We start from the raw sequence: 16,921 nt of genomic DNA on the forward strand, positions 1-16,921 counted from the left end.
GAGGTGGGCTCTGTGTCCTCTCCTCTTATATCTGGGCCAAATTTGTGGGACACTAGCCCACCATAACATGGTGGCAGATCATTCCCACTCACTCTGGAGTCTAGGCTAACATGAGAAAAATATGACTATTTTGAAGTCATTGTGCTCTGAGGAAATCCACAGAGAGAGGTCATCTGCATGTGCTCTAGTTGACAGTCTCAGCTGGGATCCCAACCCAAAGCCATCATCAACCACAAGCCATGGGTGACGTTGTCTCCTTATGACTCAAATAATGGATCCAAGAATTCAAAAAGAAGTCACTGCTCTTGTGAGAGCAGAGTAACTAGTAAGAAATGGATCAATCAAAGAGAAATGATCACACCAAATTGTTTTAGTTGATTTAAATCTACCTTACATATATCTTATTCTATTGTGTATAAACTATGTCTATTAAAAATTATGGAGTTGTATTCAATGCTTTGACTTTTAAGTTAAAAGTGAAGCATGGAGAAATGTGTCCGCATTTCTATCTCAAATGACCACAATTGGAAATAGTGGCATATTGTAAAATCAGTGGTGTGGTGGCAGTGTTGCCCTCTGCAGGGGACCTTGCAGAGTTGTGGAGTACGGGAAGAAATTGTTGGCTTTTAGAAAGTTTTCCTTTCCTTTTCTTCTAAGTCTTTTTTTCTTCTCTTTCTGTAAATCCAGTCTATATTATTGATGGAAAAGGTGATAGCAAGAAAGGGAAAACAAAAAGAAATCATAGACACCCACCTGGTGCCTTGTGGGACCAGCAATAACACAGCAGAGCCACACCAGTGGAGCCAAGGACCCCAAAGAGTCCCCCAAGAACTTTGGCTGTGACATGGCTTTTTCTATGTCCATCAGGTCCTGAGGGAAGAAACCAGGGCTTCAGCTTCAGAAGGTCAAACCTTGGGCCCTGGAGCCCAACAATGCTAGGAAGGAATGGTACGTGGCAAATGGAGGTTCAGTGGATTAGACGAAGGGGAATGGAGGGGAAGGGAGAGAGATCAGGGAAAAGACAGACAGTGGGATGACTCGGACACAAGTTTCCTCTATACATACATGAATCTCACCATCAGGTATGTACACAAGAAATTAATTTAAAAGGTAACTATGGGTAAAGGGCGGAAAGATCAATAGAGGGGAGGGAGGGGAAGAGGAAGGAGAGGTACTGAGATCTGAATTAGAATCAGATAGATCCCATGCTTGAATAATTATGTCAAAATGGATTTCACCGTCATGTCTAACTAAAAAGAACCAATACAATAATTAAAAAAAAAACAAAACAGGTAGATACAAATTCAGGTAAAAGCTGATTTAAGTGTAGACTGTATTCTTGTGGTTGGGAGGAGAAAATCAGATTTTAGACACTGAGACTCCCCTTCCCGCCTCTCCACACACCACAGACATCACCCTCCTGTCTTCTGAAATCCCAATATTGTACCAATAAGGACAGGTGGGGCAGTCATGGATCATAGTACGTCAAGTATCTAGGGGCCCCAAGCCCACCTGAGATGAGGAGTAACAGGGCCTTGCTGCGCTGGGCACCCTGGCCATTGTCAGCCTCGCAGGAGTAGTTTCCAGAATGTTCTGCGGTCAGAGAGAGGTTGAAGGATGCTCCTCCCCCAGAGGGTGCCGAGCTGTTCCCCAGGATGACGTCCTCAAGATAAAACTGGTACAGGATCGGGGGAGAGCCCCTCAGGGCCTCGCAGTGAAGCTCCACCACGTCCCCCACCTCAGCCTGGGCCCTGGGAGCCCCGAGGGTGAGGACAGGGCTGGACACTGGAACTGAGAGGCACAAGAAGATCATCAGTGGATCTGTGAAACGGCAGCAGAACCCCGCACCCCACACTAGGGCTGCAGCCGAGGCCTGGGGTCCTGTTTATCATTCTCACATTTCACCTCACCAAACAGAGACACTTTCCTCAACAGTGTGCAGTTGCCCTTGAACAAGGTGTCGGTTAGTGGGGCCAACCCCTGCGCCATCAAAATCCACCTATCACTCTGGACTCCCCTAAAACTCATCCACGAGTCGTCTCCTGTTGGCTGGAAACCTTACCAATGGACAACCGATGAACATACGTTTTGTATGTTATATTATCTGATACAGGGAAAAATAGTCCAGAACCATGAGAAATCACAATTTCCTGGAGAGATAGATGAACTGCTCATGAGCTGACTGGAATTAATTACAGGGTGCTTAAGTGCACACTTGCAATACTTGATCTCATCGCAATGGCACCAGCAGGTGACTCTGAAGTTACTAGAGCACCACAGTAGGCACAACAGTTAATCTTATGCAAGTTTACTTTCATGCCGCACCCTGACGTTTGTTTACGCTTCTCTCCACTGTGAATGGTACCGCGTCCAGCCTGCATTGTGTAAGTTTTGACAAATTTTAGCTTATTATACGATTTGTCTGTACTTTATGATAGTAAATAATAAAACAGATTATTATTTACATATATTTTAGGCATTCATGGCATGCCTAACTTAAAATTTTTTTTTTGAAATATTTCTAGGCTACATGGTTTATGGTTGGTCTGTGGATTTTTTTTTTTCTCAAATTGCTGTAAATCTAAAGAAACAAAACAAAACAAAACCCAGGTTTGTGGTATGAGCAGAAATGTGCAGGTCAAACCCATATTGTTCAAGGGTCAATTGTATCTAAAGATTTGGAAGAATATTGGTTCTGTGATACTGTCTAGAGATAGGGTGATTTGTTGTTCTCATTTTATTTATTTATTTATTTATTTTAGACCAATCCTTCCATGCAAAGAAAGATGTCCATTTAGTTTTCATGGCTAATCCATCTTCAAATTGTCTTCACAACACTGATCCCTGAGACCACCTGGGATTTCCTCATGCTACCTGGGTACCATGGTCTTAGCTTTAGCACGTTCAGCAGAGATGAATGAGAACATAACTCACTTCTCACAAGAATGTTCAGCACCTGGCTCTGGACAGGATCATGACCATTGTCAGCTGGACAGAGATATTTCCCGCCATCGCTCTCCTTCACAGCTGGGATCTCCAGCTCTGCTGATAAGGAACCCTGGGTCTTCTTTCCTAGACGGGTTCCTGTGGCCTCTCTGTGCCAGGAGAATGTGATGTTTCCTGTGCCCTCAGCCACGGAGCAGAGCAGGACCAGCTTCCCACCTTCTATCACTTGTCCCCCAGGGGCCTGGGTCTCCAAGCTCACTTTGGAAATGGGGACTCCTAGATGGGTATAAAATGACATGTGAGAAACCCTGACTTCAGGAGACTCTGAGAACAGCTGATAGACTGATTCTGCTCTCCAATGCAAGGTGTGGGAACATGGGGATTGCATCTGTACTCCGTGATAAGCATTCCTACAGAGATAGGGAGTCCATGAAAAATATCCTTGAAGAACATTGTTCTTGGCTAATTTCACGGGTAGCAGTAATTACAGATTTTTGTGATGAATTATCCATTTCATGAGATGGGAAACTTGAAATTTTTTCTGGATGAGTCACTTTGCAGACAGTGGTCCTTTACACAAAATGAAGAGGGACACTGGTATCGTCAGCCCCTCCCCTCCACCTTGCAAAAGGCATATTTTTCCTCTAATAAAATCGCAATAAAAATTCTTCTATTACTCTTGGTTTCAAGGCTTAAATCACAACCTCTCCACTGAGTTCTGTTCTGTTCACTTTGATCTCTGCTTTCTCTGATGCTTCATTTAGCCCCACAGGCCTCTGTAGTATCACTTAGCCTTCAGATTTGTGACCCCAGCATGTGGGCATTGGAAAAGCCAATGAACAGCAGGTGTCTTGCTTTTTAAAGTGCCCAGACCACTGCTCTTTGCTAATAAAGAAGAGAAAAATGATAAGAAGCTTAGTCTATTCCTGATTCTTAGAAGACAGATGTCAAGAGCAACTTGGAATGTCTCTATCTGGGTTCCTGCTTTCCACAAGGACAGGCGTTGCACAAAGAAGGAAAAAGACTGTAAATCCAAGTTCCAGTGCTCATCTCTTTCCCCCCTGGGCTCAACCTTGCTGATACTTACTCCGCACATGAATCTGGGATCGAAGGCTCTGTTTTCTGATCCTGTGACTCACTGTTTCTGCCTGGCACCAGTAGGACCCTGAGTCCTCTGTCCCCAGGGCGGGAATCTGGAGCTCTGGGGAGATTCTCCAGCCTGACCCCAGAACCTGATCGTCTCTGAAGAAGCAGAACCGGAGCTGGACATCTGACCTCTCTGGAGGGAGCTGAGTCTGACAGGTCAGGGTCACTGGACTTCCCTCCGTGGGCTGATAGGAGCTCGCTGTCAGCACAGGACGCGGGAACAGCTCTAGAGAGAAGGAAAACAATAGTCCCAAGAGCAGTGAGATTCAGGTTCCTGCTGAAAAGTTCTGGGTGAGAAGTGGCCGCAGGAAACAGGTGATTCAGGACCAGACACATTCCCCTCTGTGTCTCCTCTGCATGCTCAAATAGCAAGCGCGTCAGTGCACATTGGGTCCTTACTTGGGCAGCTTCCTTCTGCCAGATACCCATTCTGCTCCGTCCCCAGCCTCCTGCCCAGCCCATCGCACACAAGAGTGAAGGTTTTTACCTTGAACTGTGATCTTTACTTTTTCTGAAGATGTTTCCCGTCTCAGAAAGGTCTTAGAAGCAGCAGTACAGAAATAAATGCCGCTGTCACTCAAAAGCGCACCTTGTATAGGGAAGCTTGAGAGTTCATCGGAAGAAGAGAACTTTTTCCCGTCCTTATAGAAACTTATCTGTTTTTTTCTATTGTTTTCTTCCCAGCACGTCAGAACAATACTGTCTCCTTCAAAGACAGAAGAGGGCGCCAGGAGGGTCAGCCCATCTGCAAAGGAAGGAGGGAAACTCTATTTACCATTCCTGAAGGGAACCCCGATGTCCCTCCTTGCTCTTGGGCAGTGAAGTGTCAGGCAGAGCCTCTACATCTTTAGACAAGAGGAAGGTGCAAAGTCAGACCTTCATTACTAAGCGTTGCATACCATTTTTCCTTAGGGGGTGTGCTAGTCAGCTTTTCGACACTGTGATCAAAATACCTGGTACGAACAACTTTAGAGGCACAAAAGTTATTTGATTCAAGATTACAGAGGTCTCAGTACATGGCTGACGGACTCCATTGTCCCGGGCCCAAGGTGAGGTAGAACATCATGGTGAAATGGCATAGAGGAAAGCTGCTCAGTTCATGTTAGCTATCAAAAGATTAATCCACTTGCTGAATTAATCCACTGATGAGGTCAGAGCCCAAGTCATTGCCTAAAAGCCCCACCCTTGAACCATGTCGTATTGGGGATCATATTTTCAAAACACAAGCTTTGGGGGGATATTCCAGATCCAAATCATAACAGGAGAATCTTAGTTCAGGCTGTTGTAACTAAACACCACAAACCGAGTGGCTTTTCAACAATGAGAATTTACTTCCCTCACGTCTGGAGGCTGGAAGTCTGAGGTCAGGTGCATCTTTCAGGCTGTAACTTGCTGACTTCTCATTGTATCCTCACATAGGGCAAAAAATAACTCACTGGCTTTCTAGATTCATCTTAAAAGGAACCAACTTAGATGAATAAAGAAAATGTGGTTTATATACACAATGGAATATTACTCAGCCTTAAAGAAGAATGGAATTATGGCATTTGCAGGTAAATGGATGGAACTGGAGAATACCATTCTAATAAAAATAAGCCAATCCCCCAAACCCAAAGGCTGAATGTTTTCTCTGATATGCAGATGCTAATTCACAATGTGGAGAGGTGGCTAGGGAAAAATAGAGGTACTTAGGATTAGGTAGAAAGGAGTGAAGGGAGGGGAGGTGGTATGAGGGTAAGGAAGGAGAGTAGAATGAATCGGACATTATCACCCTATGTACAAATGTGATTACATGACTGGTGTGATTCTACATCACGTACAACCAGAGGAATGAGAAATTCTACTCTATTTATGTGTGATGTATCAAAATGCATTCTACTATCATGTATAACTAATTAGAACAAATTAAAACATCTAAAAAAAGAAAAAATATATTTATTCCATTTCCAAGGGCTCCAATCTCATGCTTAATTGTATCTCAAAGCTTTTACCTCCAGTCAGGTGTGGTGGCCCATGCCTGTAATCCCAGTGGATTGAGAGGCTGAGACCAGTTCACAAGTTCACAAGTTCAAAGCCAGCCTCAGGAGAGGTGAGGTGCTAAGCAACTCAGTGAGACCCTGTCTCTAAATAAAATACAAAATAGGGCTGGGGATGTGGCTCAGTGGTTGAGTGCCTCTGAGTTCAATCCCTGGTACCCCTCCCCATAAAAAGGTTCTTAACTCCAAAAACCATCCCATTAGGATTAGAGTTTCAACATGTACTTTTGGTGGAGGTAGTTGGGACAAGAACACTCAGTCCATCCAGGAATTTAATCTAATTTCTCTCCTGTCAGTTCACTTATTTGCGGTACCAGGCTATGTTCTGTGTTAGTGACACTTCCATTACATTTTAGGATTATAGGTGAGAACTTTGACCTTCAGGTAAATCACTAAGGCATCACAAATAAAAAATTTTCCTTAGCACTATTTGATTGTATCGTGACTGCCTGTCTCTGGGTGTGTAGCAGAAGGAAGGAGAGGTGTTGGCTCATAGAATACCACTGCAGAATCACAGCCAACAGGCCACAGGAGGATTGTGGAATTTGCGATTATAATTTTTGAGAAAGCTTGTGCTTTATTATTGGATGCTCCAGGAAAATCATCATGACCCGTTGGGCATTAGAAGACAAACTTTTTTTTTAAGTGGGTTTAATTGGATTTATTTATGGAGTACTGCTAGGCAGTGACTGAATGGGGGTAATTAGCATATCCATCACCTCAAACATCCATCATTCTTTTAAACCACTAGTATACACTTCCTTCAGAAACTGGAAAAATAATTCCTGGGGAAAGAAATTTGTTGGGAAGAGGAAACATTCTGAGTCATTGGTTAAGGACCCTGGTGACAAATGGTAAAATGGGCAGCCTCACAGGTAGAGGCCTGCTGCAGAGAGAGTCTTTGGGTCAGTTGATTCATTATCTCAAACTCCTTAAGGGTCAGAATGCCCCAAGAGTTAGCCACAGGGCAGAGAGCAGAAGGGACTAGAGGATGCTAAAGACATGCCATTCGCCCAGTAAGTGGGCACAGCAGGGTGAGCTGCCCGCAGCAGCCCGTGGAGGAGTCCGCTAGGGAGAGGGCATACAGCTGGGACGCACAGACGTGAAGGGGCAGCGAGAGTGCTTCATTGTCAAGAGTGACTGGCTAAGGGTCAGGTCACACTGCTTTGAATCCAGGTCTCCTGAATGATCTCGGACAGAGCACTTTAGCTTTCTCTGCCTCCGTTTGAACAGTGAAGAATATCTGCCTCTCATCGGGCTGTCTTAAGGATTCTGTGAAATAAGCCTAGAACCGAGCTTGCCTCTCCGGACCCCTCGGTTAACGATGAGGGTAGTTGAGGGGCAGGGGTTTGTTGCCGAAGCTAATGATGACAGAGGAAGAATAAGAGGTTATCTTGGCTGCAGTTCAAAAGCAACGGAAATAGTGGGTTTCAAGTCTGCAAGATGGGGTGTACACGGGGAGCCTGAGGGGTGACGGTGGCTTCAGTCAAGCCTCTTAGGAGTGGCATCGTAAGGAGTGGGCTTGAGCTGGCGCACAGCTTCACCAGGGAACCCCAGAGCTGGCACAGTGTTTGTGTTGGAGTCTGTGTCCACTTGCTTCCAGGGTTGCTGTGACTACTCCCACCACCTGGCCATTAGGAAGCCTCAGCAGAAGTGTGACCGACTCTCCTTGGCTCTGGTGCGGTCCATTCTGGGTACAATAGCTCTGGTGGACAGAGATGGATCAGAGGCCCTGGAAGGGCAGCGTGAGGAAGCCCTAATGCTGACTGTTCATCCTCAGGGGGTTCCAAACCCTCTAGCAATGAGGAGGGTTAGACTACTAGATGGACAGGAGCAGGGGAGGTGTGGGAAGGAGATGCAGGCTGCGCGCCATGGGGCAGCACACAACTGGCCGCTACATTGCCCAGGGAGCACCTCCTTGCAGGCAGACAGCTCCCTGTCAATCTGGAGAAAACAGGTGCAGGCCACTGGGGTGATTGCCAACAGGGTGAAACTGACCTTAAGGAGGGTAATGGCTGGAACTTCCCCCAAATGAATAATTCATAGAACGGGGAGGAACCTAAGCAGGCCATAAACGTCCACACCCAGAAGCTGTGGGCTTTGCCTTCTCCCTTGGGGCAGACACTCCCGCGTTCATTTTGCTAAATAAACCCTTCATCAGTGCCTCTTGTGGAAGTCTTTCTTTTGCAAGAGAAGAATGGATTCGCCCATCGCCGGGTGACAGGATTGATCAAGACCCAGCACGGTCATCCTGAGGGCAGGAGCACCCACAGGGATCCTGCTGGATTATAAGGGAGAATCGCACTGAGCTAACAGCAGTGAGGGGAAGGGGGAGCTCAGGCTGTGAACAGAGAAACCCTTAAGCAGAACAAACAAACGGGACCACAAAAGTGTAACTAGGGTCAAGCTATTTAGAGGCTTTTTGATTTTTGTTTTTTTACAAGAATTTCTGTGAAAAAAAAATATTTTCAACCAAACAGCAGCAAAAGCAAAAGGCAAATGATATTTCTCAGAGGTTTGCATGCGAGGGGGAAGTTCCCAGGTGGTGCCAGCAGGTTATGGGGTGGGGGGAGCCGAAAGGAGGAAACGGGCAGAGGGGGGCCACCTTGAAGGTCTGGGTGGAGAGAGTCATTTTCGGCTGCTCTGCAGATTGGCATTTTTGTCCCTTTGCAGGGATGCATTCTCAACAAGCCATGATTTGAATCTGGCCTCTCGGGCTGTGTGACTTCTACTCTTTTCACTACAACAGGCTGAATAAGGTCCTCCCCGGTTTTTTTTGTTTTGTTTGTTTGTTTGTTTTATTTTGTTTTCTTAAGGGAGAGCTCTGAGTGCTCTGAAGACCATCCCGTTTTCTGAGAACGGGGAAGGAAAAGGAAGTCAAGTGGCTGTTGCCCTCTTCTGTGAGCGAGGCTGAGGGTGAGTCACCGCAGGCGGCCTGCTCCATGCCACACTGAGACTGAGTAATAGCAGGATTCCCACCTGTTGTCAGAAACCAGCTCAGCACTGAGACTTCTGCACATGACCGCCCAGACAGGTGGAAAGGGAAGTAGAGTGACCACCATGGCACGGGGGCCTTATGTGGCTCAAAATGAATGCAGGAGACGAGACTTGATGATGAAGGCCCGGCCAGGACTCTGAAGGTGTCCCTGAACACTCCTGTTCCATTTAGGGTGAAATTGGAGATCTGCTTATCCCAGAACAGTTTCCAGGAGCCCAAAAGAGCGCCTTCCACTGATCCCATCACTGGAGAGGCAAGAGAACAATTCTCTCTTTCTTTAGATTTAGTATTCTGTATATTACAGATAAAATGTTTTCCTTACCTACTCTCTTTATTGAACACAGCTTTAAATCAAAACGATCGAGATGGAATTAGTCACAATTTTAGAAAAGCACTACGTGGTTTTTTTTTTTAAAAAAAAAAACAAAACTAAATAATGAGTCTAGAGCAGGGGTTGGCAATGGACTGTGAGTCACAGATGTCCCGTTTTGGTAAATAAAGTGTCATTGGAACTTAGGCATGGCCCCTGTCACTTACATATGATCCCTATCAGCTTTTCCGTCGGGAGGATAGGGTCCAGGAGTTAGGCCAGGACCAGAGAGCCCTAAACTATTTACTCTCTGGACTCTTATGGAAAAAAATTGCTGCCTCCTGACCCAGCACTAGACAAGCACTGTTGGCACAGGCTGGGTCTGACCACCCAGAAGTGTTGAGCCCTCGGCTTTTCTCTATGAATAACCATCCTCAGAGCTGTGAGCACATTCGGCACTCAGCCAGACAATACTGAGGAGCTGTAGATATTCTGGATGCAGTCTCTTCTGCAGCCAGCCTGCAGATCCTCTTTGGGATGTTACCTCTCTCCCTGCACCTGGATTCTTAAGGGGTGTGGTGTGATCACCCGGGAGGGTTGGCAGTGTGGGAGCAGAGACTGCATCATCACAGAGTGTGTCAGCCCAGGGGAGTGGTAACATCTGGACGTCTCCACAGTCCTTTTGCCCAACCCTGTGGTGGCCAGTGACTAATATGCCCTAAGGGGGGGGAACAATAAAAGAGGGTACTCACCTCCCTGTTTGCTGAATGGCACTGTAATGGGAGCAAAAGCCAGAGGTTAGCACAGAACATTTGTGTTCGAAATTTAGAAGTTAAGATCACTCTCAAAGGTTGCTCAAAAATCTTCTGTCCATCTTCCCCCTTTCTCTATTCTCCTACTCCCTCACAACCAGGAATCCAGTCTTCCTCAAACACACAATTAGCCTTGATCACAAGTCAAGCTGTGAGCTGTGGGTATGGCTCAGTGGTAGGGCACTTGTCTAGCATGGATGGGACCCTGCATTCAATCCCCAGCAGCAAATAAACAACAACAACAACAATAAACAAGTCAAGTTGCAAACTCATCCCTTGACCAGAGGCATTGCTAGGAACAAGTCCCATGGACATTGAGTGTTTAGTGATTCTCTTCTTTATTTCATTCTCCTTCCCCCACCCCAGGACCCTCCCTCATATCCAAGTTTTTCAAGCACCACATTGCCACATGCCAAGGCAGTCACATTCACGAAGTGTTCATCAGGAAATATATACATGGGGAGAGACATGAGAATTGAACTCAGCCTAAATCGGTACCTTTCCTCAGACCGTATTTTCTATGTTAGAGCCCTTTGATTCCAAGGTCAAACATTTATTTAGTGTGAGTATTAAGCTCTGAGATCATGAACATTTTACTTAAGAATGTATCATATTCCTCGACGAGCTCCAAGATATTAAGACACATACTTATGATCAAAAAATGACAAGGAAGCCTTCCCTGAATGTTAAGGGTTAGAATGTTATGCCATTTCATGTTCTATAGCCCCGGATTTGCATCTGCTTCTGAAGTCAAAGCTGGAAACAGAGACTCGATTATCCCACTGTTATCTGGGCTCTGATAAAGCCTCAGACCTATTGGAAGCTGGAAATCTCCTCCTGCTTCTACCTCTGTCCTAATTCAAATTATTGAACTTACCAGAGAAGACCAGCAATGTCCACAGCAGCATGAGAGCTTGATCCAGCTATTTGAGAAGCAATCTCTCAGCCACCGTCTGGGGCCTGTGAACACAGGATGAAACGTGCCTTTCAGAATAGGTTTTGTATAATTAGCCAAAAAAGGAAGTAAAAGAGCCCAGCAATGAATGACCATTATCTTTCATCCTGTGGCATTAAGAGAATTAGAGGCCGGGCACAGTGGTGCATGCCTGTAATCCCATGGCTCGGGAGGCTGAGGCAGGAGGATGGTGAGTTCAAAGCCAGACTCAGAAAAAGTGAGGCGCTAAGCGACTCAGTGAGACCCTATCTTTAAATAGAATACAAAATAGGGCTGGGGTTGTGGCTCAGCGGTTGAGTGCCCCTGAGCTCAATCCCCAGTGCCAAAAAAAGAAAAAAGAAGAGAGAATCAGAGTGGTCCTTTTAATGCCAGAGCAAGTTCACTTGTTGACACTAATGATAACAACTACTAATTCCACATGGCTCTCACTGAGGGGGACCCAGTTCTGTGTGCCTGACCCTCGAGGTTACTTCAGACCTTCATAGAGCTTCTGCAGTCAGCACCATCCCCTGAGCACGAGGAAAGGTAAGTGACTTAGTCCATCTGAATGGCTATAATGGCCCATGTTAGACTGCGTAATCTATAAGCAACAGAATATTACTCACAGTTTAGGAGGCTGGTAAGTCCAAGACCAAGGCACCAGCAGATTTGGTGTCTGGTGAGGGTCTATTCTCATAAATGATACCTTCAGTGTATCCTTGCATGGTGGAAGGGGGAAACGAGCCCCCTCAAGCCTCTTTTATAAGGGCGCTAATCCGATTCACTAGAGTTCCAGCCTCACAATCGAATCATCCCCTGAGGGCCTCCCTCTTCATAGGATTGCTTTGGGGGTTAAGAAGGAACATGGGACTCTCCAAGGAATACAGCTGCTCAGACGGTAGCAGCAGTAAGTTGACCAAGAACAACATGATCCATTTCTAGTAGAAACAGAACCAAGACTCCAGCCTAGGCAGTCTAGCTCTTAGGTCTGGCTCTTAAACACTGATATATTAGCAAGATATATTGCTTCTCCACGTTCCTTAAATTAAAAAAAAAAATCCCAGAAGTAAATAATTAATAAGTTTTAAATTGTTTTGCTGCTCTGAGTAGCATGATGAAACCTCACTAAAAACATAAATCAATCCTTGGTCCAGAGTATCTCCCTGAATATATTACCCACCATTAGTCACTTACTAGCCTCTAGTTTGTCAAATTGAATGTCATGATTTCATGACACTTGTGTTAAAGTTACCTTTATTTTAATTAACGATGGCTCTAAACTACGAGTAGTGGTGCTGGCCATTTAATTACCGTGCATTGTAATAATTATTCTACTTTAAGTCATCGATGTTAATTTATTACTATGCCTGATTTGTACATGTAACTTTTTCATAGGTGTGTATATATAAGGAAAAACCTAGAACCATGAGGAGAGCTGCACACCTCCACTGGGGTCCTTGGAGCACATCCTCCATGAATGAGGGGGAGTCTACTGTATGACCGCCTGCTCAGCATCTGTGTCCAGACAGAGGCAAGTTGACATTTGGGAATGTATGCAGCATGAATTAAATCACAAAATTATAGGGAGGGACTGACCAATAGTGAAGTACCCATAAACTCAATGTCATCTGTTCAGGTGAAGTCCTAACTTTTTTTTTTTTTTGGTACTAGGAATGTTATAACTCTGAGCTACACACTGAGACCCTTTTTATTTTATTTTATTTTAAGACATGATCTTGCTAATTTTCCCAGGCTGGCTTCCTCTGCCTCAGCCTCCCAAGTCACTAGGTTATAAGCCTCACCACACCTGAGTGAACACTTCACATTTTATTACCCACTGTTAATATAGTTTCACTTTGGGAAATGCTGATGTTTCCATGATATTTATATGTTTATCATGGCCTTGCTCCTGATAGTAAAAGAGAAAATACTAAAAATACCTCTAGAAGGGCAGATTTAAAAACAAGTGTGTGTGAAAGTCATGTGGAATGCTAAGCGGTAATTAAAATGATTCTGTGGAAGAATATTTCACAGCAAGATAAGATGCTTTGCATAATGATGATGATGAAGGGGAGATCTGTGGAGAGATGCAAATGGTGGAGGGTGAGAGGAGGGGAGGGAAAGGGAGGCACTAGGAAGTAGATTGAGCAAATCATGTTATGTGCGTGTATAAACATGGCATAGCTGTTAGGTGCAGGACAGGCTGAGTAAGTTGTCTGCAGGGCACGCCAAACAAAGTTAGCTGCAGGATGACCTGGCCACTCAAACCCTCTGTCTGGTTCTTTATCAACTATTTGCTTCAAGCCCAAATGCCCAAGCCCCCACTCAAGGCTGAACACTCAACCCCCTGCTCAAGGCCGAACACGTAACCCCCCTTGTGCCAACAAGGCAGCTTGCAGACCCAGAGACACCATTAGATTTGGGCTATAAAAACTCCCTCCTGCTGGGCCCCTCTCTCTCTTGCTATCTCTCTTGCTGTCTCTCTTGCTCTCTCTCTTGCTATCTCTCTTGCTTTCTCGGTCTCTCTTGCTCTCTCTCTCTCTCTCTCTCTCTCTCTCTCTCTCTCCTTCTCTTTCTCTCTCTTCTCCTCTGTTGCACTGCTGTAATAAAGATCTCTTGGTCACTCCGAGTGTTGTGGTCACTTTCCTTCCATTGGTGCCCAGACCCAGGAGAGGGTTAAAACCCACTTCCTTCGGAAGTGCCACTCACCGGACGGCCTGAACCCATTTTCTCGACCCCAGAACTCCATCCACCCCCGGCCTTCGATTGGTGAGTTTCCCCTCCCTGGAGCCCTAAACCCAATGGTGGTGTCAGAAGGATTTGACCGTTGATTGTCCGGCAAACCTCTTTGCCCACCTGCGGGGAGGAAAGCACCCACCACAGCCTTCAAGGCCACGGTGGCCCTCAGGGACTCCTTCCTAGGGCAGAATAGACTCCTGGGTTCAAAATTATTCCCCTTGCCCTTCCCAGCTGGTAGTTTACCACATAGGCTTTGTAGGTCTCCCTCAAAGGACTGTGGAACCTCCAGGGACACACGACAGAGAACTGAACATCACCTTCGCGGTCTCGGTGGCTCTCATAGAGTCCTAGTCCTCACCTTCAAGACTGAGCTGCTAGAGAGACGCTTACCCTCCCCTTCCTCCCTCTTCCCCTGTCTCTCTCTTTCCCCTCTTTCCGGCCCTGCGAGTCTCCGGCCTCTCCAGGAGGGGTCCCTAAAAGCCTTGGCCAAGGTCTCCCACGGCTCCGGCTCCGTCCAGGACGAGAGCTTCAACTGTCAGGATTCGGTGACGACCAATCTCTGCAGCTCGAACCTGCCACTAAGACACTCCTGATTTTTGGCTCTAGTGGGGACGCCCCTTTTGCCAATAAATCAGTTTCCTCCTTCTCTCTTATACTATCTTTGTGTCTCCTTCCCTCTCCCTATACTACGTTTGCGTCTCCTTCCTTCTCCCCTGTACTACGTTTGTGTCCTCCTCCTTATACTACGTTTGCGACATGGGTAATGTGTCCTCTCTGTCGGTCGACTCTCCCCTACAATGCCTCTTGGATAACCTCAAAACCCTCTCCTTGACACCAGACATCAAACCCAAAAAATTGATCAAATATAGCACCCAGGCCTGGCCCACTTATCCCTTAGACAACCAAAGCAGATGGCCCCCTTTTGGGTCCCTGGATCCCTCCATTCTGAGGGATTTCTACAATTACTGTGAGCATTTGAAAAAATGGGTAGAGATCACTTTCTTCTTGCTCCGATCCAATCCTGTTCTCTGCACCTCTTGCAAACCTCTACAAATTCTTCCAGCTTGCAAACCAACTCCCCCAACCACGATCCCCAACTTTCTCCTCCTCCGGACTCATCCACTACTTTTGACCCTGCTAATGAACCTCCACCCTATCACCTGGCTGGAATAGGTCCTCACCCTCAGCCTTCTGCCCCAGACTCTCCGCCGTCACTCCCACCTCAGTAACCTGCTTTCTCCCTCCAATTACTAGATCAAAAACCTACACCACCGCCCTTCCTCAGACCGTTGCCCCCTTGCTGAGGTAGCAGTTATTGAGGTACCCCTCCACCCACTCACTCCTCTCTTCTACTGTTAGCACCCACACCGGGTCCCACCAGGTCCTCTTACCAGCTAACCCCAAGCTCAAACCAGCTGAGGAGAGCCCTTGGACCCCTATCAGAGATCTGGTGAAAGTGGCCTCTAAAGTTGCTTTGTCATCACTGAAAACAGGTTACTAAGAATTGTCCCTTATAGGCTTTTGGGGATATTCATTCCTGTCTTCCCCTCTGCTCTACCTGTCCTACTGCTCAAGTTTTCCTTGCTAGGGAAAATCCCAAACCCCTTTCCCATTATTCTTTTACATCTCCTTCCTCATTCTCAGATCCACAGAGCTGCTCTCAGCCCCACCTTCCCGTCTTCCCCCTCCCTACCAGGCCCACAGAAAAGTCTTAACTGACCTTCTCCAGCAATATTCACCATGGCTGATTTTAGGACTTTCAGCAAAAGAATCTCTACAAAAAGAATTCAATGTAGATAAACTTCCACTTTTCATGTTGCCCTGTTTTACTTGGCCACTGTCTGAAAAAATCAGCACTCCAGGTGCTAGACACCCGCTTACTAGTTTTTCACAAAAATATGTGAACAAGGCCTCTGGCCTTGAGCTGGGCTTCACAGTGATGACTACATTTCTAAGATAAGGGTGTTACCGACTGGGCTCCGTGGTAACAACTGGCAAGGGGAGGAAAGAGAGGGGAAAAAAGCTCTCCCCTTCCCAGGTGTCCTTGAAGGGTTAATTTGCCCAGAACAGAAAAAAAAAAAAACAAAAACTGCTTTTTCTGAACTTCTGCAGACTGTGAACTTCTGAGCCCTCCCCTTACATGTTGGGTGCAAAATTCTGAAACTACCTAAACTTGGGGTTCAGGGGATTAATTCATTACAGCAGAAGGTGTGCTCTCTGAATCTGGCTGCAACCAAATAAGACTGTTTCCCTATCTTTGGTGCTATCTTAGGTGCCTTGCCTTGTCTGTCCCTACAACAGTATAATTCTATGTACTTAAACATTGTTCATGTTTTCATGAAATAGTAAACAGATGTGATTAATTGTGCAAATAACAAAATATCTCTTACTGAAATGGAATAATTTGCCTAAATTCAGAAATTTACAAGGATTGGTTCAAAGTGTGAATAAAGAAGGAATTAACAGATGGGAAAGAGAAATTAGAAGGTTCTAGGTATGGATTTAATAGAAGGAAAATGTGTTTCTGGATAAGAGAGTCTATGTGATTAAGTAAATAAGAGGGTTTAAGCAAGTGATAAAGAAGGTCGGTGTACATTGGCTATATAGGTGTAAGTAAGTGATAAAGAATTTCTGTGTATGTTGGTTATATATGTAAGTTTTTTGAGCAAGTAATCTTGAAGGAATTAAGCATTATACAACTATGGTTAAACAACAACTGTTATTTTGCAATATTGTAATATTTTATTTCTTTAAGAGCTAAACTTGATTAATATAAAAACATCAATGTAATTGTGGTACCATTACTCTTCTTTGTATATTAAATGTGTTCATATTTTCCAGGTATATAAGTCTTTAAGATAGAAGCTTTAAAAAAATTATATCAAGCTGGTGTTCTCCAAAGGGTTGCATGGTAATTTTAGGCTTATAAAAATTACATATTGGAGATTTATTTATATAATTTAATTTTCTATAACTGGACCTATTATCAATAAGTTAATA

At 45.3% G+C, this 16,921-nt stretch overlaps 1 protein-coding gene across 2 annotated transcripts in view; it reads right to left on the reverse strand.

Annotated features, from left to right (window-relative positions):
* Fcrl2 (Fc receptor like 2) overlaps positions 1–11,414 on the reverse strand; it is a 35,470-nt gene extending 24,056 nt beyond the window's left edge. The window contains exons 1-7 of one of the 2 annotated variants that reach the window (XR_009225363.1): positions 11,126–11,414; positions 10,189–10,209; positions 4,580–4,837; positions 4,034–4,318; positions 2,935–3,222; positions 1,513–1,791; positions 754–870 (exon numbers count right to left, since the gene is read on the reverse strand). Coding sequence is in view for 1 of the 2 variants with exons in the window: in XM_058574108.1 (XP_058430091.1) it covers positions 754–870; positions 1,513–1,791; positions 2,935–3,222; positions 4,034–4,318; positions 4,580–4,837; positions 10,189–10,209; positions 11,126–11,156 (1,279 nt within the window). In the remaining variant the exon portion in view is untranslated. The remainder of the gene's footprint in view (positions 1–753; positions 871–1,512; positions 1,792–2,934; positions 3,223–4,033; positions 4,319–4,579; positions 4,838–10,188; positions 10,210–11,125) is intronic. The other variant, XM_058574108.1, reaches the window with a different exon arrangement.
* Between the last annotated feature and the right edge of the window lie 5,507 nt (positions 11,415–16,921).

Source organism: Marmota monax, unplaced genomic scaffold (genome assembly GCF_021218885.2).
Source record: "Marmota monax isolate L192 unplaced genomic scaffold, Marmota_monax_Labrador192_F-V1.1 WCK01_AAM20220418_F8-fsc00145, whole genome shotgun sequence".
In the NCBI taxonomy this organism is placed as follows: domain Eukaryota; kingdom Metazoa; phylum Chordata; class Mammalia; order Rodentia; family Sciuridae; genus Marmota; species Marmota monax.